At 32.4% G+C, this 27,659-nt stretch overlaps 1 protein-coding gene across 2 annotated transcripts in view; it reads left to right on the top strand.

Annotated features, from left to right (window-relative positions):
• The window catches only part of LOC111002785 (terminal nucleotidyltransferase 5C), a 143,011-nt gene extending 118,972 nt beyond the window's left edge, over window positions 1-24,039 (top strand). The window contains exons 1-3 of one of the 2 annotated variants that reach the window (XM_022273003.2): window positions 1,549-1,780; window positions 18,859-19,808; window positions 20,139-24,039. In XM_022273003.2, coding sequence (XP_022128695.1) covers window positions 1,709-1,780; window positions 18,859-19,808; window positions 20,139-20,376 — 1,260 coding nt within the window. In that variant the 5' untranslated portion in view covers window positions 1,549-1,708 and the 3' untranslated portion in view covers window positions 20,377-24,039. Of the gene's footprint in view, window positions 1-1,548; window positions 1,781-18,858; window positions 19,809-20,138 lie in introns of those variants that run through there. The other variant, XM_022273002.2, reaches the window with a different exon arrangement.
• Window positions 24,040-27,659: the final 3,620 nt, after the last annotated feature.

Genomic DNA, 27,659 nt, shown 5'->3' with positions numbered 1-27,659 from the left:
AGGTACAGTAACTGGGCAGACTGTTATAAAACGCATCAACATTTATATCGATCAATAATGTGTTGTCTTACTGCTAAACGCAGCTTCTGTGTCGTGTGCAATACAGAACTCTGAACTACTTGATGGGATTTGATCTAGTATGTCTTTTCTGCATATGTATAAACAATTTATGTGACTCAACTTTGTGATTTTTTTGCCGATTCTTCTTGCCCACTTTACGTCCTTGAGTTGCGAACTGGTAGACAATTTAAATTTAGAATAACATCTTTTCTGTTTACGTTCATAAGTGTACTTAATTACCTATATAAATAAAGTTATTTTAAGATTGAGTTTAATATAAAAATACATGCACAGTGTAACAAACAGGTATAATAATATACTTTGAACAAGTAAGTTCAAGAAAGACATTCTGAATTAAAAAGTGATTTACTAAAGTTAAGCGGTTCTAATATAATGTGAAAACATGCAGATTTTTAATTCATAAAATTAATTATTCGCCAAATTTACATACGAATGACATCAACTTGAATAAATATACTTATGATCATCTATTTAATCGATTTAACTATCAAATAATAGTTAAGTATTTTTCTATTTAGCTTAATTGGTATATATAAGTATTTATTATACTCAGTATCTGTGATTTAATAATTTCTTTTTTAAATATTATTTATCTTTGAATATATACTGTATTACATAGTTTTAATAACATTTGTAACTTGTTTAAGATTAAGGCAAATGTTAACGCTTAAAAAACACTAAAACAAAATGAGAACTACATAATTTAAAAAAAAGTATTAGGTTTGAAATCAGCTGATTGAAAATTTATTTCAATTTATTTTTCAGAAATGTTAATAAAACTGGTAACACACACATGTACATATATTCAAAATCACATTACACTATGTTATAAAAAAATCAACATCAGTAAAACTTTAGTACATTTTATCGATCGAGTTGTTGACATTAATATTATCAAACCTGATATATTCATAGCTTTGTATCTGTCAAGGTGATCAATCCTGTTTTATTCAAAAAGCCGTTTTTACAAATATATCGTTTATTCAAGTAATAATAACAGGCTATTGAGTCTTTGAATAAATGCACACTACGCCCAGCTAATATGTAGAATACATTTCAATGGATTCCTGCTAATTTACTATCAAGTGAGAGTATGACGTCACATCCGTTCCTGTTACGTAGAGCGTTCTACGTCATCGCTACGGAGTAAATTTTTCGTAGCATTACTACGTCACTCGTAGTCACAACCTCGTTGCTCTTTAATATTATAGCAGTTGGATAATTAATAAATCCAAGATTTATTAAGAAATTCTTTCAAAACTGATACAATTTAACAAAGCATCGCAGAGAATTATGTGAAACCAATGCGTACTCCAATGTGTGAATACGTAAAATTAAACTAAACTCGTAAAAAAGAGACGAAAATAGCGAATATTAGCGAATGTAAAAGAGAGGGAAGGTGTAGCAACAAGTTGGCGCGTTATCGCGGCCGTGACGTCGCGACCCTTTCACTCGAGTCGCGTCGAAACCGGCGCTCGCAGTCAATCAGTCCGCGCGGCTCGGTCACTGCGTGAGAACGTCTCGCGTATCGTGTCCCTAAATAGAACCACTGGATATTCGCTTATAAACTTTTCGGGATAACACCTAAACGGCACTCCGTTGTGTTAGAATCTCGTATTGTGCAACCATGGGCGTAATCAAAGTGACTCCCGACACCGCGGCGTTGATCTCCGCCTGCGACTTGCTCGACGACATGAAGGTGAGTCCCGAATCATGTGACAAATCGCCTCCCAATGCCGGTAATTACGTGGGACGTCCGCCTAGTCACGGGATTGACAGTAATTCTGAAATGCGCTTCGACGCTGTTACAACTCGAGCGAGACGCCAAGAAAACATTTTTGGCATATTATTTCAAGTCAACCGAATAAAATTTGTTCAAGTCGCTTGCTTCAATTAAGCAGTTGCTAAGTTCTCTCTAAGAAATATAATATAGATATAAATATACTATAGATATTGTTATCGCGTTGTTTACTCCACCAATGTTCAAAGTATTTATTCAAGTCGTAAAAATATTTGTAACAATTTATGATAATTTTTATAAATTTAGCATTGCTCACGTACATTGTAATGTATAATAAACATTTCCTTTTAATTAATAATGCAATATGTCGGCTATTCGACGCGATTTGTCACGCTTCTTAGGTTTTCGTTTTAAATGAAAGTTTGTTCTGGTTGATTACAACATAGGCATAAAATAGCAGATGGGCGCCACAAGTAGGAATCACTGTCGGGCCGATTTCACGTCCATGGTGAAATGAAAAGTGGACGGAAGCGGTGTCCTTATCAGTGGTTTGACACGATTACTGGAGCCGAAGGTAGTACGTGAGGGCACGCACAACCTTTGTCGGAATGCAGCCTAGTTGCTAATCGTATTGCGTTCTAAGATAGTGTTTTTATCATGGACAGGAAAATGCTACTGGACTTGTGGCTTTTAACGAAATTCTGCTCGTGATTTATTGCGAAAGACGTGTGCACATATAGTACCAAATTATACTTAAAATAAAATCAAATTTAAGTTGGCGGAAGCGGTTACTACAAATGACCACAAATTCAGTACCATAATTTAAACTTGATACTCAATTGAGTTTATTACTTGACACTTAACTGAATTTTGTACCCAGTTTAATGTATTATTTTTCAACTGATAAGTTCGTTTTTAAATAATAGTGGTTTTACTGTAAGATACAAGCGAATTTTAATATTAATTAAAATATTCCTACATTTAATATGATATAGTACTGATACTTCTAAATCTCTCCTTTTTTTTAGAATTTGACCTTCAATTAAAAAAAACTGCAGTACTTTTCTATATATTTGTTTTATCTTATCGAGTGAAATTAGGCACTTGTGTCGAGATAATGCATTATCTTGTATATATCTATTTTACTTCGATAAGTGTAATTATAATCGGGAAAAATGGAAAATTCTGGAATTGCCAGTATATTTATCAATGCTAAGAAAACAAGAATGATAATGTCACCGATACAAAACTACGACGCAAAATAGCGTTATAAATACGTTCATAAAACTAATATTGTCACATATTGTTGTTGTTTGGAATTCCTAAATTGGAAAATTACATCACATTTGTTTAAATATCTGTTTATCGACAGGCGATATATCTTTCATTTTCAAAGAATTCCCACTTTATTCTTCCACTAAATTTTGTATTAAAACTGAATTATCGTTTATGGGCTGTATTAAATCAATTGCATAATACAATACACAAAATCGATTTTGTCATGCAGTAGTATGCGTTGCTATGAAGTGGATTGGATTTAAAACATTAAAATAATTTTTAACATTAGGTTTTTTTACGTCTTTATATTTTATATAATTAAACGTACATAATAGATTTAAATAGGAAGTGACTGCCGCAAATCTGGTATTGACTTTTACGTCACTACACTGATAAGGTACATACTACGTTTTAATATAGCCTGGCTTACGTTAGAAAATAAAACTTTAATCAACAATTAATTGATCTAGTTCTTTATTCTGGCTACTTCCCTGTTTACTACTTCTTTCTCCATGAAGTCTGGGTGGGAACTGGGTCAGAAATCTATTATTTATGCATTACTACCCCAAGAATTGTTGACCTCCTGTTTTGACGTAGCATTTGAGTATTCCTAATACATTTGAATGCGTTTACGCCACGCCAAGGGTTCAAGCCGCATGGAAAGTCTGCTAATAGATGACTTTGAACATCCTGATATATCGCGCGATTCAAAAATCTTTTTGAATATGAATAGTTCTATAAATAAATTAATCAATTAGCCTCCTAACTTGGCCCCAATAGAAAGTAATATAACTAAAATCGATAGCTAGATAAAATGATAAGATCAAGTAATTTATTATAAGATATCATTGTTTATAATAAGAAAACAATGTCTTCGCACGTTTGACCTTCAATATGATGAAGAACTGTGTTTAAATTAGATATGGATTACAGTTTTAAATCAAGACAGATTTTTGTGGTTGTTTTATAATTTTCTTTATTACAATGCATTCACAGTAATCTGTATCAGTCTTGCTCTGAGGTCCGTTGTAACACCCTTACTCGACGCGGATCATATGGACGCACGATTATTGTGGCAGGTGATGATGTCTGTGCAATGTTTAAAGAATTTGTTATTTGTCAATAAATTTATAATATTATAAATTAGAAATTATTTCTTCATACCAGATATTTTCTCACATAACTGTAATTTAAATAAGAGAAACTAAAATTGGGCGTTAAATATAATTAAAATTTATCAACATACACTTCGGTTAAAACTCGATAAGATAATTTTAAAAATGAAAATGTTTAAAGAGATATAAAACACATTGTTAGCATGTTAAATAAGATGGTAAATTAATGTTTATTTCAAATTAAAAAAGCTAATTACTTCAGAAATATTTAAAATAAAAAAGTTATATCTAAATTTTCTTATTAATTGACATTGTAACTATAAATACAGGATAGGGAATATAACGTATGTTTAAATAAAAACCGAACCTATATGAGATCTGACTTAAATTAATTTTAAATAAAAAAAGCTAATAATTTCAGAAATAATTAAGATAAAAAAGTTATATATAAATTTTCTTTATAAGTTATATTAAATTAGGTTATATCTAAGTTATATATAAATATAGGATGGGAAATATAACGTATCTACTAACTATCGGACTGAATTTAAACCCCAAAATGTAAAATAAATTCCATAGACAACACGCAACGTCACGCTAGAGCAATGCGAGAGCACAGCGTTTCGACAATTCTCTATTAATTTATTCGCAAATTAATATTGTATTGTATTGTATTGGATATAGAGAAAACAAGACACGAAATGTAATTCATTCTCTGAGGTATGACGTGGAGCAGCGGTCATATACCTCCGACCAACATTTGAATAAATAAAATAATACATAGCAATCTGTGGTACTGAAATTTACGGACATTTAACGAAATAGTAAATTTTTAGATTTATAAAAAGGCAAGAATCACTGTACATGTTGACTTGATGATTATTAATTCTTAATAGGCCTTTTGTGCCTAACACATGCCGTTACTTTTGGGGTCTAAAACATTACGGATTCCCTACGATATGTTCCATCATCATAGTTTTAAATATTGTAGTATTGTTTGGTGATTTGCTTTTTAAAGTAAAACTTTTTAAAAGAGTACCGAGAGTATTTTATGCCGGCTTTTTCTCTCGGCTTACACCCTCTGTTTTCTTTGCTGATGAGTAGGGTTGCCAGGTTCAAATTTTTGTTGATACTAGACCACGTGGAATAAGTGATACCTTGATGATGAGATGATTTTGGGTAATGTGCACATAGACAGACACCCCATTGTCACAGCAGATCGAATCCACCTCAGGGATGTGAGTCAATTTTGGAAATATTTACATTTATATTGTTCCTGTTGTATCTTCGTCGTTCAAGTTCGGTATTTCAGACACATATAGTGTCAAAACATTATAGATCACTATGACTGTTTATGAACATTATCTTAGTTAAAATTATTGACTAGTATTGTTGAAAATTAAGTCATAATTACTTATTAGCATTATCATTATCATTGTACGTAGATTGCTAGATTGGCTAGATTGTAAATCATGTAAAATCGCACTCTTATTTGTGAACTTTATTAAATTTATACATTTATGTTTGTAAGTTCTTGAAGATATGTGCTTCGATCTCTTAACCATTGTAGTTCTCGTATAGCACTTTTGTATGTTAAATCTTTACTGTATCTTTAAATTATTCACAATCTATGTTAGTGTAACTAAACATTCTAGAAATATTTCTTTCTTTTCAATTAATAACATTGACGAAGTTAAATATTGTTTAGGTTTTTACAGCTCAGGTAATTTACTTTTTAATTGTTTTTTTTATTAATTGGCTATTAAGGAAACTTATGTATTAAGTTTTAATTACTTGCAAAAACAACACTTAGGTAGTTTTATATTATTCTTAAAATTATTATATATACTGTTAGACATAGGAGACTAAAAGCTAGTCGTTACATCCTTTGATTCCACATTTTGTGTCTGACTTCTTGGCCTTTTATGATAGTAGGGTTTATGATTTTGATGAGATCAGATGCCTGACATATGCGGCTGTTTTTTGGTGTAAAACGTGTTGAGTTTTCATAATGTTTTCTTTCCTTGTTGACGCACTCCCAAGACTCGAACTAACAACCTAATGGTTAAGAATACATAGCCATAGCAAAAAACAGGTTTATATAAGAATACATTAAAGTGTCATCTGTGTTAATGTTTTCATATCTTCGTTAGAATTATACTAGCGTGAGTATATTAATAGATTTTGATAAAATAAATATATAAGTTAATAATGTGCTATAATCAACAAATAAAGTAAATATAATCGCAATGTATCGAATAATAATAATAGCATTCAAAGCAGTTTTCAGTTTCTCTATACTCATAGTATCTTAGATATATATACACTAATTCAAACAAAAACCAAATATTGTTTTTAAATACATAACTTCAAAACGGAATGTAAACGATACACTGTAAGTAAAACGTAATGAAAAAAAAATTCTGATTCGTTGGGACCACGTAGAGACACTGGTTGAAACGAATAACAAAAAATATTTTTATAGACTATTAATGAAAAACTGAACAACACTATGCTTAACCATTATCAATACTAACATAACGAATTTATATTAAACATATTTATGTTAACGTTAACTACATAGCGAATACTAACATTACATACATTCCTTTTATAACAATAAAGATAATTCGAACGACCTTTGATAACCGCAAGTCAGCTGTGAGAATTTTAGAATAATTCAGTCGTGCACATTGCATCCTTGCTACTCTCTAATGTACAGGATGGCACCGAATATCTAGGTCGATTTGATCAAGGTTATTGAAGCCTAACTTTTAAAACAATAGAACGATTGTGACACGATCACGTTAGACAGCAATGTCTATTGTCTATGTAAATCAACTATACTCTTATTTTCAATTCAGTTGAATTCTGACAGCTAAATATTTTGCTATGTTTCTGAAATACCAAAATGTGTAATTTTACTTTTATTAGCTGTAGGTAAAATTATGAATAGAATAGAATAATCTCACATCTAGAGTAGATCATTTTCTAAACACCATTTCTTATCTTATCTTTATTTATATTATTATTTTTCCTGTTTATCTTTGTAAACGTTTGATTTTTCTTGACGTTTTAAGGAATCTTCCACGCTTTTAACAAACGTGGTGATGAATAATTTATGTAGGATAGTTGTTAAACATTTTATATACAACTGCTTACATTGATATGATAACGTAAATAGACGCGAATTGTACTATTATATTTCAGATCACACTATCGCATAATCCTGATCGCCTAGTGATTATAAATATCTATACACCTGTTACAATGCAATCAGACAACTCACTCGGACATAGTTAATAATTTATGTTGATTTTAATCGCCTCTTAAGGTAAATAATTCTATCTCCAATTGTCAATAAATCACAGCTCCATGCAATTTTTATTATAATTTAAAAGCGCAGGTGTCTCATTAAAATCTTATATAACATGTTTAAGTCAATTATCTACGCAATTATTTAAGCTTGATACTCTTTCATTATCTGCGTCCGGCAGGAAGTTACTTTTAATTCAACGTTACTTTGATTAACAAATCAAATTTGATAAGGAAAAATAAGAATTTTCTTAAGTGCCTATTGTTTTAATTAGGGGATACATTTTATCGTAGAGAAACGCCAAATAGGTAGTTTAAAATTACTATTATGATACGTTTTTGATTCGTTTGTTTCTACTTCAGTTATGTAAAGATAAGTACATGAAGTAAGAGATCGGATGGAGTATTTGAATCATGTTATCGATTCTTTGGTTTAGGACTGATATTTTCACCGTACTACCAAACATTTCCTATAGAAAAAAATGCCATATGAGCACGCTGGAGACCGGAAAATATAACTCGGCGTTCTAGGGACTGAGAAAAAATCACTTTGCAACAGGCGTGACCCACTAGCGCCAACGGAATTTGTATGTGAATGACATTGATACATGCTTTTTCATCTAATAATTCCCATACACTCACATTTGGCGTGAGTCGATAACGCCTGCTGCAGTGTCATTTTGTCTTTAGCCCCTGGTTTAGTTATAATTAAATAAATCAGTGGCGCAAATACCTCTTTCGGACTTGGCCTCAGATTTTTAATCTGTTTCATGATCATTTTTATTAAATCTAATAGGTGATCAGCCTCCAGTGCCTCCGACGACACACGTCGTCGACTTTTTGTGTCTAAGAGATGTCGGTTTCCTCACGATGTTTTGCTTCACCGCGTTCGAGCAAATGTTAAATGTGCACATAGACAGAAAGTCCATTGGTGCACAGCCGGGGATCGAAACTACGATATGAGAGTCACACGCTGAAGCCACTAGGCCAACACTGCTCTGATTTAGTTATAATTGGGCCTCAACTCTGTGTTGCCAGCAGTAAGAAAACTATATAGTTTCGTCGCTTTTTAATATGTAGGGAAGATTTAAGAATGCAATACGCATACTAAATGAAACATGCTGTAGCAACTGTTGGCTCAATTCCCAATAAATTGTTGTACAGTATTTGATTAAATATTTAGATTATTTTGTTGTGTGATGATTTTGCAAGATTTGTTCTGTAGATTAAATAAAAACTATTTAATATTCAAGAACTTGCGTTTTTTATGAAACAGACGCCGATGAGGAAACGAGTCAACAAAAAAAAAGTTTTTTTCTGGCAATCAAAGCCAGGAACTTTCGCAAAGCTACTGAAAGCTTTTATGATCAAGAACATGTTAACCCTAAATAGTTTTGCAATTAGTAAATTATCCAAAAATCAAATATTGTATACTAAAATCATTGCGTAGAAATTATAATGATTAAGCCAATTAAGAACTGTCTTATTCCTGTCAATAATTAAGAAATTTTAAAACTTTCTGGAAATTAGCAAGGAACTCCTCAACTCGAATTCATAAAGCTCTTTTTAGTTCGGTTTGAACTAAAGTACTCGGTGATCTCATTCTGGCAAATTATGTTTACTCTGTAAGTAAAGGAGAAAGAACATTTCCGACTGATTGTGGCTAAATTATTAGCCTTCCTCATTATATTAATATACATTATAAACACCTTTATCTGATTTGGTATATTGATTAAAATATCAAACCAAACCGGTCAAGGCAGTCTTGAAATTCTAAAACACAATAATAAGTGCGTAAAAATAGCTAAAATTATCGCCACTATGATAATCAAACTGGTAATCGAATCAAAGGAATACAGACGCTGTTCGATTATAATAAGGTTGTAATTGTGTTGGACTATATTGTTTGTAATAACAAATCTGAATGTTAGATAATTCTGATGGTAATTTTAAGTTTAGAAAACTGAAATAAGAAGAGACTGAAATAGTAGTTTTAAATACCATATTCACCTATTAAGAAAACTATTTTCGTACAGTGTTTTTGTATATCAATGACATATATTTATTCAAGGCATAAACCCCCATTGAAAACCACATATATGCACATATTTAAACCGCGGTTTATTCATAAAGTGGTAAAAAACTATCTAACATACAATCTAGGCGATCGTTATCTACCTATATTTGATTAACTATCGTATGATTAAAAGTGCAAAACAAACATTAAAAAGAAAGTATTTTATCACTGATATCGCGTTATCAGAATTAATAAGCTTTATCAGGATTTTGGGTAAAATAAATTATAACGATTAAAAGCATTGTATTATAGTCCGACGTAACTCAATGTCACAATTAAAGCAAATATTTAAAGTAAACGAATAATAAATTATATCATTTCTTTTATGTTAACATTTGGAGACAATTTTATTCGTTTTTCATTGTCAGAGTACCCTGACTTCACACCTGGATGAAACAGAAATCACGATATTCCACTACGGCATAATATTACAAAAATTGTTCTTCCTAGTATTCTCAAAAATCATAATTTCATATGTACAAACTAAACTGGCAATAAACTCTCCGCCACTCTTTTTAATCGCCAAGTTCTTTCATTCACACAACATTTGTAAGGAGCTGCAACCATTACACCATGTTCACCTTGACATCTTAAGTAGTAAAGAATAATAAAATAAATTAAAAACAAATACATTTTTCTGAAGTATATTTCTCAACAGATCTAAATTGCATAGATTAATATTTAAGTTATTAATTAATTGTCATAAAACTATACATTTCCCAGTTCTATAGACGTCATAAGCTGTTACATAAAAGGTATATGCAAATATCAATACTATTAGTTCTGATGACGTAAAGAATACGTTGTGCTTACTAATTAGTATTAATTTAAATTCGTTGGTTAAATAAAAGAAAGCAAGTTGCGTTTGCGAAGTGTAAGCATTAAAACTGACGTCAATGTCAAAGAATGTTTTACAAATAAACTCATAGTTACCAAATATTACGTAAATATAAAACTAATTATATTTTTAAACATTTATATACAATCTACATAATTGTGATAATATTTCCCAGCCCATACATTTAATTATTTAACTTTGATCACTATTAATGGTACTAATTATATGTTTCATATATACAATTTATAAAAAGACATATAATTTAGCGGCACAACGACATATTTCTGTTATTAGCACGAGAAACAGTTGCTTCTGATAACTCTATTTGTTACTACGAGTATTTTTCAATTTCATATTACTATAGTATGAGTCCTTTACTCATGTGGAAATGCATCAGACCAGTCTAGTTCCGTTTCGTATTTCACAGCACGTATTCCGAGGCCATACTAATGAGGCCTCACGAAATCGAAAGTATGTTTAGATGTTGCCTATATACACTTGTTAAATACTCCAAATAATATACAACTTTAATGCAAGATGCTGCCCTCTATTTTGCTGCTTTTAGTTTATTTAGCAAAGTTTACCACATCATATACAATGCTATCTACAGTATATGTTACAAGTAATATTTTAGAAAAAAAATATGTTTATGGGCAGGAGTGTCTAATGTTAAGTGATACCGACCTATGGACACTTTCAATGCGAGAGGGCTCGAGAGTGTTTTGATGGCCTTTTAAGAATTGGTACGCTCTTTTTTGAGAGTTCCACATGGCAGTGGTAGTGGTTCGCGGCAAAAACTGCCTTAGAAACGCTCAGTTGTGGAACGACGGAAACAAAAATACATAACAATTGTAGAATAAATAATAAAAAATAAGACGTGACAATATTAAATTAAATCCAATTTTACTTATAGATAGGCGCTTCAAAAGGCTTTTTTTATTTATGAACCCACTATCGAATATATTAAGCTCTAGATAGTTTAGGTACTTTTATCGTAAACAAGTCTTTGAAGTCCAATATCTTCCTTTGTTTGTTCAAATTATACAAAACATTAGTAACACAGTGATAAGAAATAACAAGTTAATCGCACTAACGGTTATAATTAGATAAAATTAGATGGCAGTAGAATTTCCTCTGCTAAAACAGCTGCTATATAAAAGAAATCTTTTATAAACTCGATGACGTCCAGTTGAAACCAAATGTTCTCCTTATATCCACAGTTTACACTTAATGAAATCAAAATGGTGGATATAGAATCTTAAAAGGCTTTTACGACCTTACCTTTTTTCTAACAAAACCAATAAATCTAACTAATCGAATTTAATACGTAATTAGAACTGTTTTGCCGTAAATGTTAAAGTGTTTCAATTTAAAATTGGAACGCGACTTTGGCCTAGTGATTTATTATCATAATTGCGCATACAGATTTTATCATGACACAGCATATTACGAAACAACAAAAAAATTGCCAAACAAATAAACACTTGTAATTTTTTGACTCTATTAAGTTGTAGGTTTAATTTTTAATTTTAGAATTCTTTTATCTATTTATAGATTTCATTGATATTATCTGTGGCGTACATTTAAACAATGTAATCTGTTATGGCTTTGCATATTGTGTAAGTGTTTTCTTATATACAATGGATATGTGTAGCTGTAAGTTTATTTATATTAAATAAATAAATCAGAACATTTGAATCAAAACGTTACACACATAATCCGCATCTATTTCTCAAATGGCATGAGATCATGACTCGTTAAATTTTCTTTGCGCTTTGTATCATCCGAAATCACACTCCCGAAGAAACATAATAAACTCAATGTATCGTGAGTAATTTCAACTAACCAAAATATCAAAATTTAAACTAGTATAAGTGGCGTAATACTTGGAAGATCTCATTATATATTCCGTAGCAAAGTCACGTACGAATGCTAATATAGTTATTGAAATCGAAAGCATCTTTTAAGGTGCGCTATTGCAAATAGAGGCATCGACCTTCTCTTGCGGATGTCCGTTCTGTTACGTCATTATGCTAGAAGGGCTTCTCTAAAAAGATTGAAATTGAACTGGATTTTGAATTGACCAATGTGTTGTCTACGCAATCGCGAAGTTACAATCATGCCTTGGGCATGTAGGTCCATCAAACAAAAAAATGAATACTTGTGCTGTCAGATTCTTTGGGTAAGACTCTGTTGAAACTTCGCGCGACTGTGACTTTTATATGTTGATAAAAGATATATCGTTTTTTAAATACTTGGACTTCAATCTTGACTCTAAATTTTTACTTTAATAGGACCAGTGCTTTTGCTTCTGTAATATGCAATTTATATAAACCAATTTTTTTCAAATAATTTACCGAATTTTATTTGCGCGTTTAAACTCAGCAACGGTTATGTCACTCAGAGCTTAGATCACGTACTTACAAGTATTACTTATAATAAATTCTAAGAATTACAAGCAAAATCTAAAAAATCTAACAATTGTTTCTATAATTATACAAAGATTGCTGTTTACTTCTTGGAACGGAAGTCAAAATTGCTACATTTTTCTTTACAATAATAATTGGTTGAGGAAAATGGTTCCATTTTTTAAAATTGTTCAACTACATTTTTTACATATGTAGATTTTATTTTAATAATAATACATATAACTGTATGTTATTACAGATTTATTCAAAACTTAACTTAAATTACTACAATAATGAAGCTACTTAATAAACAACAATCTCTTTTATAAAACATATTCTACAACGAAAATTGAATGCTGTTAAATGATAACAACACCAATCATAAATAATACGTAAAATGATTCAAATAATAACTTAACATTTTTGTATTAAAATTAAAATGGTAAGAACATCGATCAGTGATGAACTGAACGAAATCTGTTAGCTTGGAAAAAAACATTACGCGTTCCACGAATCGTCAACAAAAATATATTCAATCGTAACAACCAATTTTACAATATGTCTGTGTCAATTTAACAAAAGATAAACGACAAATAAATTGTATGAAAAGAAATACGCAACGCTTTACAAAGCTGACGTAAACATAATCGTGACAAACACCTGTACAGAGTTGTTTTGTACACGATGACGTGATTGTAATATTTATATTAAATAAATCATTATTCGGAATCATTTTATTAGAAAAGAGTTTTTTATGACTATTTAGGGACTATAAGAAGGCTAAAATTATCTGGGATCACTCAAGATACTTTCTGATAATTTTCGAAGGCTGTATTAGTGTCGCCTCACAACTTCCTCCACCTGTCTCAGATGTGATGGCAAGACCTGTAGGAGCCTTTACTGGATCGGTCCAGCATGTAGGGAGTCAGCCTCGAGGCTTGGTGCCCTCCACTCTGCCAGTCAGATGAGTAATGCTGAACTTTCTGGATATATAATGTTTAAAGAACTTTATTTCTCATTACAAAAAAAAATATTTTATTTACATGAGAAACTTAATATTAATATTTATATACGAGCAAGATACACGTCGCCATTAGCCGTCTGAATTTTAATCAACTGTAATCATTCTAACACGCATCTTTACTGCCTTTTTGAATTTGTCAAACACTCCAATATTGCGAATTTGAGATGGTAATTGATGTGTATTACATGTCCAAAAAACTCAAGATACGTTGGTAACTAAGTGTCGAAAGATTTGTTTCTTGTATCAGTCTTAGTATGAACGCGACTGTTTCCTTATTTATGATACTTAAACGAAAATTTATGAATTAACTTACAAAACACTTCAATAATTTATTAAACATTTAAATAACAATAATAAATGTTACAAACATACGTTTGAAAAAACAAACTCTAGGCAACGGGCGACCTTATTGCTAAAAAGCGATTTCTTCAAGGCAACCCTAGTATAGAACAATAAAAAGGCAGCTTCTGACAGTAAAGTACAAGAAGTGCATAAATTATTACAAAAACATAATATTAAAAAAACACAATATATAATATAATATATAATATAATATATAATAATATTATATATATCAAATTATTGAATTTCAAACTATTAAAATTGAAACTATTCGTACACTTGTAATGTAATGAAATCTCGAAGATATCCATTAGAAAATTAAAAAATGATTAAAATTCAAATTAAATTGTACTTCTTCAAAGTAAAATAAATGTTAATCGTTTAAATGTTTTAAGCGATAATGCTTCTAACAATGTAAACTAGAAATTATTTTGATTTAAAAAGAAATCTTATTTAGCAGTTTCAAAAACAGTGGCCATTTTAAATTTTACGTTAAATAATACCGCTGCGTAATATTTTTTGCGTGAGTGTTTTAGGTATACATTTTCGCGTTTGTTTTTCGCGGTATTTTCCACCAATTGAGTCTAATTCAATTTAATTGAATTATTTTGACCTTCTGTATAACCTTATGATTATTACACATAACAAATTTGGATGACATTGTAACACACTGTTAAAATTCAGTGTTACAATTATTTCATATTACGAATAAGTGTCATTAAAAAAGTAATTACAAATTTATATAAACTTAATTTTTGTACTCAATATATTTTATATCAACTATTCTAAATTTACAAACTTATAATATAACCACATCAAGCTTTTTTAATACAATTTCTAAAGTAGATGCTAGTTAATGCAGACTTTTGTAATTATCTCATTGACATATATTTAATATATTCAACGTAGGAGCCTAGGCCATTTTCTCACTCTATTTCTAAGTTGTTTTTTAAGCGCGGCGATTTCCTAAATTGTCGGAGTCATGCCCCGAGAGTATAACTGACGCAGACACAGGAACTCTCGTCAGCGTATACATATAGAGTAACGATAATATGCGTCTGTTCCATCCATTTTCCCTGTCAATTGTCTGTTCAATTCCATCCTGTTAACCCAGGAAACGTACACCTTGCAAACAAATAAATCGCTAGTTTAAAATTTGGTGGATAATGTTCGTTGCCTTACTCAGCACTAAGACTCTGCAATTCTTAAAAGGTCGACAATGCAGTGCACGACACATGCCTCTCACTTATCATCAAGTAAGCCGTTTGCTCTCTGTTCTATAAAAAAAAAAACTTTTATTATTTTACGTTTCTTTACTATTATGGTAACTAAACTGTGCCCGAACAGCTGGTAACTATTTAAATTCACGCTTGACGTGATCCCGTTTTGTTATTTAAATTACAGAGATCATACTCACTACGACCTTTTTACAGAAACTAAATTAGGCGAACAAAGTTTTATTCCTCTAAGTTTATTGCTTCGTTGGAATTCTGACGTTTGACGTTTGACATGTCACTGTCAACAGCAGTTATAAATCGTGATAACATTGTTTCAAACGGAAACCACAGATTGTTATCGACAGAAAAATTATTTACAATACGCTCGATTATCATTCGCTGTAACCATTTTATGGGAATAAATTTGAATTTCATCGCATAACATAACAATATTTTGCAAAGAGGTCATCAAACTACATACATTGTTTGGCAATAACACACGCTCCGTTCGCACGGTACGCTTCACACGCGAAGTTCACGATCGCTTCACTCTAGTGCGGTGTCAATGACAGCTGGATAATGGGGTCTTTATATATAACGCATTGTTTTAACCCTCCACGTGATATGCATTGACATCTGACAGTATGTGGTGTTAACAATGTTTATTGTGTCATATCTAAGTCATAGACATAGAATTTTTGAAGTGAAACTTCGTTTTGCGCCATGAGGGTAAAATTTTTACGGATTGTCACGAAGATGCGCAGCGTTTTGTCAAAGAAAAGGGAGAGAGCGATTGAGATCGATTGAGAGAGAGTTTGAGAGAGAGATCGAGAAAAAATACACGTTATTGGTTGAGTTATTCGTTTAGTAATTACATATCATAAGCATGTATACAGTATGTAAACAGTGTGAATATATACACTGTTTACATAGTACATGATCATGTATTGGGGCTTTTACCTTAGTAATAATTAATTTACCTGGAAGTTTTACTTCTGACATGTGTGTTTTGTACAGTCGCACTTTTTTATACCATAAAGAATATCTTTATGCAGTCGAGCACGATTTTTATAAAAACTCCACCTCATTTTTGTTTGACATGTCTTTTATTTTGTCGTTGTAGGTGGTTAATTGATTTTTAACATATGTCAATTCTCCAATGTATTCTTAAACGCCACCTACATTGTTAATACTGGTAGGTTTGCAAGTACGTTACCTGGTTTAAAGAAGCCTGAATAATTTTAGTATTAACAGAATATTGTAATAATATTGTAATCTTTATGCCATAATTCTTGTCCATTATCGGTTGGCTTCTTTTATATTACCATAATCCGACGAAATGATAATATTTCCTTGAACTCATTGGCGTACTTTTGCATGTTGCAAATATTCCACTTATAAATAAAAATAAATGGCTGGCACTGCAAATTTAGGTTTACTTCTGTGTAAAATACTTTAGAATTGTATTTTTATGTGTAAAGGCACCACTTTAAACGATCTCAAAAATATAACCAACGAATCAACTAATTTACATGTCTCTGTACCATGTAATGTTATAGTATATAAACCAAATTTCTTTATGAAATTAATACTAGTAAAATTTGGCAATAGATCAGAGCCAATTTTGACTGTAGCCCAGCACCACCTAACCTCAAATTCTAAATATTGGAAATAAAGAAAGCGCTAGAAGACATAACAAACGATATAATATTTATTTCGAAAGTCCAATATCTCCGAAAACCAATAGATATGTACAATAGATGATGTATGTTATGGATGTTATAGGTGATGGATGTTATTAAGAAATAAAGGCTTAAAAAAGAAACAAGTAAATTGCTATTTCCTAATAAAATATTCAAATTACAAAACATGCAATTTACTTTGATAGGACTTAATGTTAGCGTATATTGATTTGTAAATTATTATAATATACAATTTTGATACGCAATTTTGCGAACCGTTTAAATCTCACGTATGCCAACATTATGCAATAAACATTATCAAATAGTTTTGTGAAACGTTTTCATCAAAAATATAAAACTAACTCGACAGACGTTGTCCTGCATGATATTTTAAGCGATTAGGATATTACACAAAGTATAAGGATAGATCTGTGTTGGTCTAGTGGCTTTACCGTGCGATTCTCTTAGGTTCCCCATAGGTCGTAGGTTCGATCCTCGGCTGTGCATTAATGGACTTTCTACCATACATTATACAACTTTATTTAAAATCGAAAAATCTAAAGAAAAGCCAATTATAATATATCTATAAAATTATTTCAATTTGCTATAAAAGTACAGAAACTGTATTAATGTAGCGGAATGTAACATCTTCAACACAAATCCGTAAAGGATGTACAATTTTAAATTAAATGGTCATAGACCATAACTTTATGCAATGTTTTCACTTAAAGACACCAAGGTTTGCGGTCTACTTATTTTTTTGTGTTATAAATTTAGCTCACTATATCTATCAACTAAATTAAATTGTATTATCTGTGGTTGCTATTTTATGGATTTGATGTGAAACTACTGAAACTAGTTCACTCTCAACAGACAAGGATTCTTCTCGCAAATGCTAGAGAATGTTCAAAAGATGGATAATAAAGTGCTGTTTGGCTAAATAAGGTTTCTTGTTAAATGGTTCTAATTTAAAAAAAACATAAAAGTAACAACGAACAGTTAAAGATATAAGAAAAGTTCAAGAATAAAAGTTTTAATATATGTACATGTATTATTGAGACGGAATAAAATTTATTACAAGTGATAAATTGGTGCGAAGACAACAATGGATTCACTTTGAGTCGGATCACATTAGTATTTATTGTAGGGGCAATTTATTTCCATTAACTGCTACGGAAATTAGTATCCAATATATTGTGATAGATGGAGGTAAAGTCTCCTTACAATTAAATTCATTGCTAGCAGAGATTCTTGAAAATGAAAGCAAAAATATGTTTCTTATACAGACCAATATAGCTTCTTCGCGAGTTTACGAGTCTGTATTTCAATATAAATATACTAGTAATGTCAAAGAAACATGTGCTTTTTTAATTATATAACATTTTTAACAGACGAGATTATTCTATCGGACGCCACATTTTGACTGCAATTTAAATTAACCTTGACATGATAATTATATGATGCATACCTCATCTTATTTTTAATAAGATGTGTTGATATATTATTATAAGTCACAGTATATTAACAAATACATAATGTACAAAACTGATGCGGCGATTACTATGCTAATACCAGACATAATCGTCTCGATCTCAGGATGTCTCAACAATAAATCGTTTCCTTTAGTGCTGTAATTTGATTGCTATTTAGGCCACCAGTTTTTGCAGATGTTTCATTTGTTTTTTTAATTTTGAATAAACTTGTCTTGTTTATATTAACGTTGATATTTCATTGTTGCAGAGCGAATCGAGCTACACCTCTTCAGAGGAGGGCTGTTTTAGCGGCGAACGCCACGCCGTACTCAGCTACGAGCAGGTGAGGAGGCTCAACGATGTCATGGACGAGGTGGTGCCAATCCACGGCCGCGGCAACTTCCCCACGTTGCACGTGCGTCTGCGAGAACTTGTGGCTGGAGTCCGCGCTCGCCTTGAAGCCTCGCAAACTGAAGGTGGCGCCGGAGTTGCCGTGAGAGACGTCCGGCTTAACGGCGGAGCTGCGAGCCATGTCCTCACAGACCAGTCTCAACCCTACTCGGATATCGACCTCATCTTCACCGCGGAGTTGCCCACAGCCCGCCACTGTGATCGAGTCAAAGCGGCTGTCTTGGGACATCTCGCCACGCTCATGCCTGCCGCCACTCCCCGCCGTCGGGCTTCTCCAGCCGGTCTGAAGGAAGCCTATGTTTCGAAAATGGTCCGAGTAAATTCCGATGGTGACCGCTGGTCTTTGATATCCTTGGGAATTTCCCGAGGTCATAAATCCGTGGAACTGAAATTTGTAGACACGATGCGACGCCAGTTCGAGTTCTCCGTGGACTCCTTCCAAATAGCGTTAGACTCCTTACTTGCCTTCCACGAGTGCGCTCAGCTGCCAATCGGGGAGAACTTCTATCCAACTGTCGTTGGAGAATCTGTGTATGGAGACTTCCACGAAGCCCTTATGCATCTGTCGGAGAAGTTGATCGCAACCCGACAGCCTGAGGAGATCCGCGGAGGGGGACTGCTAAAATACTGCGCTCTGCTGGCAAAGGCTTACCGACCGGCGCGACCTGACAAGATTAAGATCCTTGAACGCTACATGTGCTCAAGATTCTTCATAGACTTCCCTGAGTTGGGACAACAACGAGCCAAGCTCGAGGCATATCTCCGGAACCACTTCGTTGGCTTAGAAGAAGAGGCGCTAAAGCACAGGTTTGTTGACATAAATTATAATATACTATAAATAATCCGGTGAAGTGTGGCTATTGTATTTGAACTTATTTTCTTAGAAACACAGTCAAACGGAAAGTCACGTTTCTAAGAATTTATTTGCCCAAAAACTTGCACTTTTGTGATGTAATCTGTATTATATATTTAGACGTAGCAACTGGTTTTTCCTGTTTTTTCATATAACGCGACATTGGTGTCCTTAAAGCGTATTCTAGTAACAAAAAACCTGTCTAGACTTGTTGGTTGCCAAGGCGAGGACCTAATTCTCTACTTAATGATACAGTGTATATATCGAAAGTTGTCCGTCTGCAGGTACCTGACGCTGCTGCACGGCGTCGTGCGCGAGTCGACAGTTTGCCTCATGGGCCACGAGCGACGGCAGACTCTGGCACTGATCGAAGCACTGGCGTGTCGCGAGCTTTGTGCACGTGCTGTGCTTATGCCGCAAATGGTGGTGCCGCAGTACTACGTGTGTGTGTGTGCGTGTGCGGCCTGCGCCACATACGCGCCGTGCTGCGAATGCTGCCGCCCGCAGCTGTGCCCCGCGTGACCCTCACGCGACCACGACCGACCATGAATTTAGTGCCAAATGTATATAATATATGTATGATACGCTGTGTGTATATAATGTGAGATTCGCTTGAACCAACGCGGTTACACTCTGCGTCAATTCGATGTTGCTCACTCTACGGATCAATTCTTGTCAATTCGTTGTGATGGGCTCGCGCATCTTCCCGACATCACCGCGTCATTCATTCGCCGATTTCTAAATTCTAACTCGGCTCGCCCGGGACGTCGACGCGTGATATAATTTTTGATGGTACTCCTTTCGTGTTGATTGCTTAATATGTCAGCAGTACGGAAATTGTCGATCACGCCAATCCGACCGACCATTGGCCCCAGTCGACGGCCTACGGCTCGTGATGCCCATGGCCTATTAAAAGACTAGTTAGTTATTTTTAAGATGTTATGTATAAATCGTCTCTCATAATGTAATTGCATGTCTCTCTCAACAAAGACCGCGAAACTAATTGATGATTCATTCCTCATTTCATTAACTCATTCCGTAGTTAAGCCATCTGATGACAGTCGAGAATCAAAATGATCCTACGCATTTACAGTGCACTAGATGGCATGTGAGATGTGAACAATGATGCTAATAAGTCATGAGATGGTTTATCTAGTCATTCAAAGCCCCGCCTTGACAGGCCTTGAAACGCGACAAAAGACATTAATCTAAATTTTAATGAATACAGAGTGTACAGATGCAAACAGACGCGGAGTAAGATGTACGAAAGCTGGATCTTGATGACTATGTTGTAAAGGTCAATACGGTTCGTTCCTTGTGAGATAAATGACCTATTTTACTAAATATTTATTAATCTAAAATTGTATGTATACACTTCTATCGTAATCGCTTTAATTATTGTATGCGGCTTGGAGAAAATATACCAAAATAAAAATAAACTAAAAAGAAAAAGCCAAGATGAATACAATGTTAAAGTAACATTGAAATATAACATTGTTTATAAATATTTTAAGAACATTTACAAGTAGTAAAGTCATGTCTTAGGAACATGTTTTTCTTTAAGTTTCAATGAACAGTAGTCGATATGCGAAATTGTGATGTAATTGTTGTAGAATAATGTTGTCAAGGATTATATACTTACATAACATATTATCTAGTTAAATTCGATAGAGATATATTATTGTTGTATTTAATAGTGATACGAATGGTGTAAACATTGTCCGGCCAAATCGTGCATGTCTTATCTAGTTGCCAACGCAAAGTTATATGTATACAATTGTATGGACTAATTCTAAGTTGTCTAGGTCCGGAGTACTGAGTACAACCTGCTTATCTTTAAGGATCTTCGGAACAATGAACGATTTTATGAACGAATTTTTCTATCTTGCTCACGAAACAAAATTAAGATCTCATCTAACCGATTTGACATTTTGTTCACTCTTCGCTTCGGATGACTTTTCTACATTGTCTGCGTTCTTGTCATAACATTCTAAGCTTCCATTGTTAATATCTAATGTACCATAGATTACCGCATGTAGATTAAACGTAGCTTTGTAATTATCGCGTAATATCCTGAACCCGAGACCGTATGGACGGAACGCAGTGCAACATTTTGATGTACCTAGACGTAGACCACATGTACTTAGTTATGTAATTTAAAATACATAATGTAGCTATTGAGAAATTTAACTATATTCCATTTATTAAGATTATCACTAGTATTTCGCCTGGTACATAAGTGTAGTGAAAGGTGGACATACACTTGCTATCGAGAGATTCAAAGCCAAGGTATGGCCGTCTTTCGGAATATCTAAAGAATATTCAACTTTGTCTTCTCTGTTGTGTCTACGGCCTACGCTATCGACGCAGGCGTCTAGCGCCCGAACCCAATAATTAATCCACAATCTCAAATTGCAAACAATCCGAGATCTCTTATTAATATCAATCGTCGATTGGTTATTGCACACCTTTATCAATATTTGGATTAAGATCTCTATCTCAGATCACAAATGAATTGAGATAGGTTTATTATGTTGGGTTTGGGCGTAAGTTATGAATTGTGATCTTTTTGACGGATATTTTTAAATCGCCTTTGTTATTGTCATTTCTTAATACAGAATCTCATCATTCAATTAATCTATGTCAACGTGTCTATTAAAAGATGAGAGTTTATTTTAATTGGATGGTAAGATTCGGTCATCTGTGATTAATTATGCAGCTTGACTATTGGCATAATATTTTTCATAAATCTACCTCCTGAAGAGACTTTATACGGAATTTTTTTATTCATGGAATACTTAATAAAATAGTAGATTATATATCGCTTTGACCTTTATCCATATTAGCATATGGGCGATTTCTTTTGTTTTTTTAACCCAAAAATTTTAAGGTCGTGTATAATGAGGTAGGTTTTTTTGTTTAATTTTACATAGCATCATAGTAAGTTGAAATTTTAAAAAAATCGTCATGTTCAAAAAAAAGGTTGCAATATTTAAAAATAGTTTTTATTATGTATTCGATAGAAATGGTAAAGTTTTTGCAATGGCCCCAATAGGCTTTAATAATAAACTGCTTCCCTAACGGTCTTAATATATACAATAAAAATCGAGAGACATGATATTGTTTAAGATTATATTTTTCTATAGTTACCATCAGTTTTCAGCTAGCCTTATTTTTAATTATTTTTTAATCTACTTATGCATTGTAAACCGTTTGTGTGTTTCCATTTAATAATCTTTCACATAAATGTTTGTCGTTGGTTTTTTGGAAATAAAAAGAACAAAGTGGCAGTCATGGATATTAAACAGAACACACAAATGTAAAAACGTTGCTTCGAATGATTTAAAGTACTAAAAGTCGTTAAAGTTCGATATTACAGTTAAAAATAAATACAGTGTGAAAATACGGTGTTGGTAAAAAATCAGTGCTGTTTTTTATGAAATATAATTTTATTATATCCAGTACGATGTAAAGATCTTATCTTACGTGTAAATAAATTAACGATAAATCTCAAATATTATCACTCTGAATGAAACTAAAGTTTTTAATCGATCTACTTGCTCTAACTAGTCGTTTATTTGTCGTCCTAACTGTAATGTCGAACTATCGGAGTGGCGTCAGGTCCCGTCGCTCATATGTTACAAGCGAAGCCGGGGCCACAGACTCTCTAGAGTAGATGCTAGTACATAAAGCCTTAGATTATATAAGCTTATTTTAAGTTTTGAATACCTTTCTTGTAGTGAACAAATCCGAATTCTATAACCAAGATATTTAAAAAAAATTGAATCTTGATGCCCCTTTGTCCCGGCTGGCGAGGGACAAAAATATTCAGTGACGTCAACACTACGCCCTACTCAAAACTATGTATCGAGAGGAAGATCAAATAGACCCTTTCAGTTTCTGAGACAAATCACGCGAAGTACAGTGAGGACAATCTCACTGGCGCTGTTATTATTTACATATAAATAAAATTCGGATTTCTTCGAGTTGAGGTAGATTATATTTACACTTATTGATATATTTTCTCTTCCAAGTTGCCTGTTTCGTATAACATGAGGCATGGACTCGCTGTTGTTGGGTTACATAATGTTTATATTTGTGAAGAGTTTTAAGCTATTGTAAATTTTACAGAAAACTAAATAAAAATGTTGTGAAAATAAATTATAAAAAAGTGATAAACAGTGATTTCGTGTTTTATTCATCTACCCGACCTTTTAGATAAGACAAATTTAAACTATTATTTTATATGAGCCAGTAATAATAATACAATTATGGTACTACCATCTAAGGTTCGCCTATTCTGTCACACATAATATCTTGGAAATTTGTCTTAAAATATTTTTTTTTGAAGTTACATTATGAGACAAATGTAAAGAGTAGAGAGTAGAGTAGTAGCCTAGTAGAGTACCTAATCTTTAATATCGGCAGAAAAGGCTTCTTTGCTGACCAAAAATGTATTTAGCCCTTTCGGGTTTTCACTTAGATAGAAATAACCCGTATTCTGAAGCATTTTTCCATATTCAAGTACAAAACAGTTTTTACATATTAATAAGTGTTGACCCTACATTTTGCGACAATTTACTACACCGCATTACGTATAGCATTAGCTCGAGTATGTAAGTTCATTTTTTTGCTATATATAAATAATTTCAATGAAAAAATTGTATTTTACAAATGTGACAGAGTTTCAATGAAGCATAGTTTCCATATAGAAATGAGCGAAAGACAAACAAATACACAACAACATATAGTAGCATCTTTGAACCTTGTAAACACTGTTTGTTATAATATAATAAAATTCAATCGAAAATTGTAAGCGGTTTTTAAAAGTGTAAATAGAACTTTGCAACCAAAAGGGATGGAAGCATTTCTTTATTTATTTGTTTGATCATTTTCATACCCACATCACGTTTTCTTTACCTTACAAACAAGTGTTATTTACGCATAGAATGAACGAGATAAACAGCCTGAATTCGGACCTGGAAAAAAATTGGGAATATCTAGGACTACTTAAAAATTGTCTGTTTAAGGACTTGTCTCCGAATTGGAGGCATTGCTAATCACTGTCAGTCTGTGACAGGTATTTCGTTGACATTGACAGTCTTGAAGAAGAAGCAGTGGTAATTGCTACATCCTCCCTCGCGAGGGGGATGTTTAAACCCGTACGGGGTATGTGCCCCCTTCGGTTGGGTTGTAGGTTCGCACCCTTCTGATACAGGGTAGTACGGTGGCGGTCTATATAAACTAAGCAATTGTTGTATTGATTAATAAAGCTTTAATAATAATTATAAAAGCATATACTTGATATAACACAAACTTTTAGACATTTTGATAATTTAGGTTTTTTATTAGGTACTAAGAGAATTGGAAGTAAATGTCATTTCATTATTAATGTCTTTATAATCTTAAGTCGAGTATGTTTTGACGTTTGAACAGAACTTTCTATATTTTGGGACATTAGATTAATATATTATGCAGAATGATTTGTCAACTAGGTATTTGTTTTAAGCAATAAGTCTACCTTACGTATTTTATTTTAAAGTCCTGAAACCCCATCAGTGAAGTAAGGGGTTTCAGCTTTTCAAAACGACATCTTTTCGCCAGGAATCAACAAACTTCTACTACGCGTAAACGCTACTAATACAAGACAGACAGAATCAGTTCGAAACATCAAGTATATTAATTATTGTAAATGAAATCTCTATTTCGTAATCCGTTTCATATACATGTGTCCCGTTAGCTGCGTGTTCTAGATACAATAATTCAACATTCTAGTCATCGTATAGGACCTTCAGCCCTTTCAAAACTTAGTTCAAAATTGAGCATAGACAATGTACTCGTAAGGTTTGAAACTTTTTAGGAACTAATATTTTTATGAAGTGCTTGATTTATTGTTAACTTGTTTATGATTAGTAATTTTTGTATATAATGCATTAATGGCGAAGGTATTTTAAAAACATAATTCGGGCCTTAACAATTTTTTAAATTATTAGTTTAGATGAATATTACAAATTCAAGTATTACCGGGATCCCGTAAACTTACTGCCTTAATCACTACAAATTATAAAACAAAGTCGCTTTCTCTGTCCCTATGTCCTTTTGTATGCTTAAATCTTTGAAACTACGCAACGGATTTTGATGCGGTTTTTTTTAATAGATAGAGTGATTAAAAGAGAAAGGTTTATATGTATAATAACATCCATTAAATAGTGGAAAAGTACTGTTATTTTTGAGGTTTCTAATGTGATGACGTAAATAATTACATTTTTTCCGCTTACATTGCAAACGCAGGCTGAACCCTACGAGTTTTATCAAAATAATGTTCTAACTACTAAGTACTGTACACATTGAAAAGGTCTACAGAAAAGTCCATGATGGTATATGTCTATCTCTTATGGATAACCCACAATTTTTTTTTCATTTACTTTTTACGACAAGTAATGGCTAATTTTCAAAGCGATTTTAACCAATACAGCATTAATCCTTAAACAAGAAGATAAACGAAGAAACTCGAAAATAAACGAAAATACACGAAAATAAACGAAAATACACGAAAATAAACGAAAATACACGAAAATAAACGAAGGTAAACAAAAATACACGAAAATAAACGGAAGGTAAACGAAAATACACGAAAATAAACGAAGATAATCGAAAATGCACGAAAATTAACGAAGGTAAACGAAAATACACGAAAATACACGAAGATAAACGAAAATGCACAAAAATTAACGAAGGTAAACAAAATAAACGAAAATGCACGAAAATTAACGAAGGCAAACGAAAATACACGAAAATACACGAAAATAAACGAAAATAAACGAAAATAAACGAAGATAAACGAATAGTTTAGAATTTAGATAGGTTAAATATTCATATCCAGTACGAATATGAATTTGATATTGTAAGATTATTAATTAGTAATGTCTTATGCAATAAAATCTTAAACTCACGTTGTTGGCATTATTCACATACAAGTCATAGGTTTATCAATCTAGATTGATATGTTACAGTTATAGATTTAAAATGAATGAAAGCGTGCAGTGGAATATATAATTAGTCTACCGATAAATATTATTACATAAAAACTTTCCATTTTTTTACAACTTTTTAAATTTTTAAATTTGGAACACGTAGGTAAATTATTTTAAAATTTCTTTAGATTTTGCGCCATTTCACATATTTTTTCGTGTATCAAATTACAATATGAAATGTTAAAGAAAGTATATATAACCTGTATATATATTCGCTGCTCAAGTGGCCGGAAAGGTACAACGTGGTCATCAATCTGCGGCAGTGATGGTTTGGTAGGGCGTCTCTTATCATGGAGTCACAAAACTACATTATTGTAAAAAAGAAGTGAAAACTTCAGCCAAAGTGTATCAAGATATAGTCTTGGATTATGTTGTGAAACAATAGCAATACACTTTTTAAAAATATACCGTGGACTTTACAGCAGGATTTTGCACCTGATCACAAGGCACGATCTAAACAAACCTGGCTTGAAACCAACGTTCTGGACTTTATAACTTAAATCTTTTATTAGCGCCTGCGTACGCAAATAGGTGTTCAATCCCCACGGCCCAAGAATGTATATTATTTTTTTTATAATTTTAAAACAGTAATTAGATAAAATATGTATATAATGGTTTGTACTATTATTACCAGCTACTTTTTTATTACTATTATTATTGCTTATAAAAAGTGAAAATGGTAAACTTTTAATACAATTGAATGAATAATGTAATGCAATAAATAAAATATATTTTTCAAATGAATAGTGTATCTGTTGCATTTAAGTGGTC

This window comes from Pieris rapae, chromosome 7 (assembly GCF_905147795.1).
Source record: "Pieris rapae chromosome 7, ilPieRapa1.1, whole genome shotgun sequence".
Lineage (NCBI taxonomy): Eukaryota > Metazoa > Arthropoda > Insecta > Lepidoptera > Pieridae > Pieris > Pieris rapae.
This window is presented reverse-complemented; position numbering and strand designations above follow the sequence as displayed.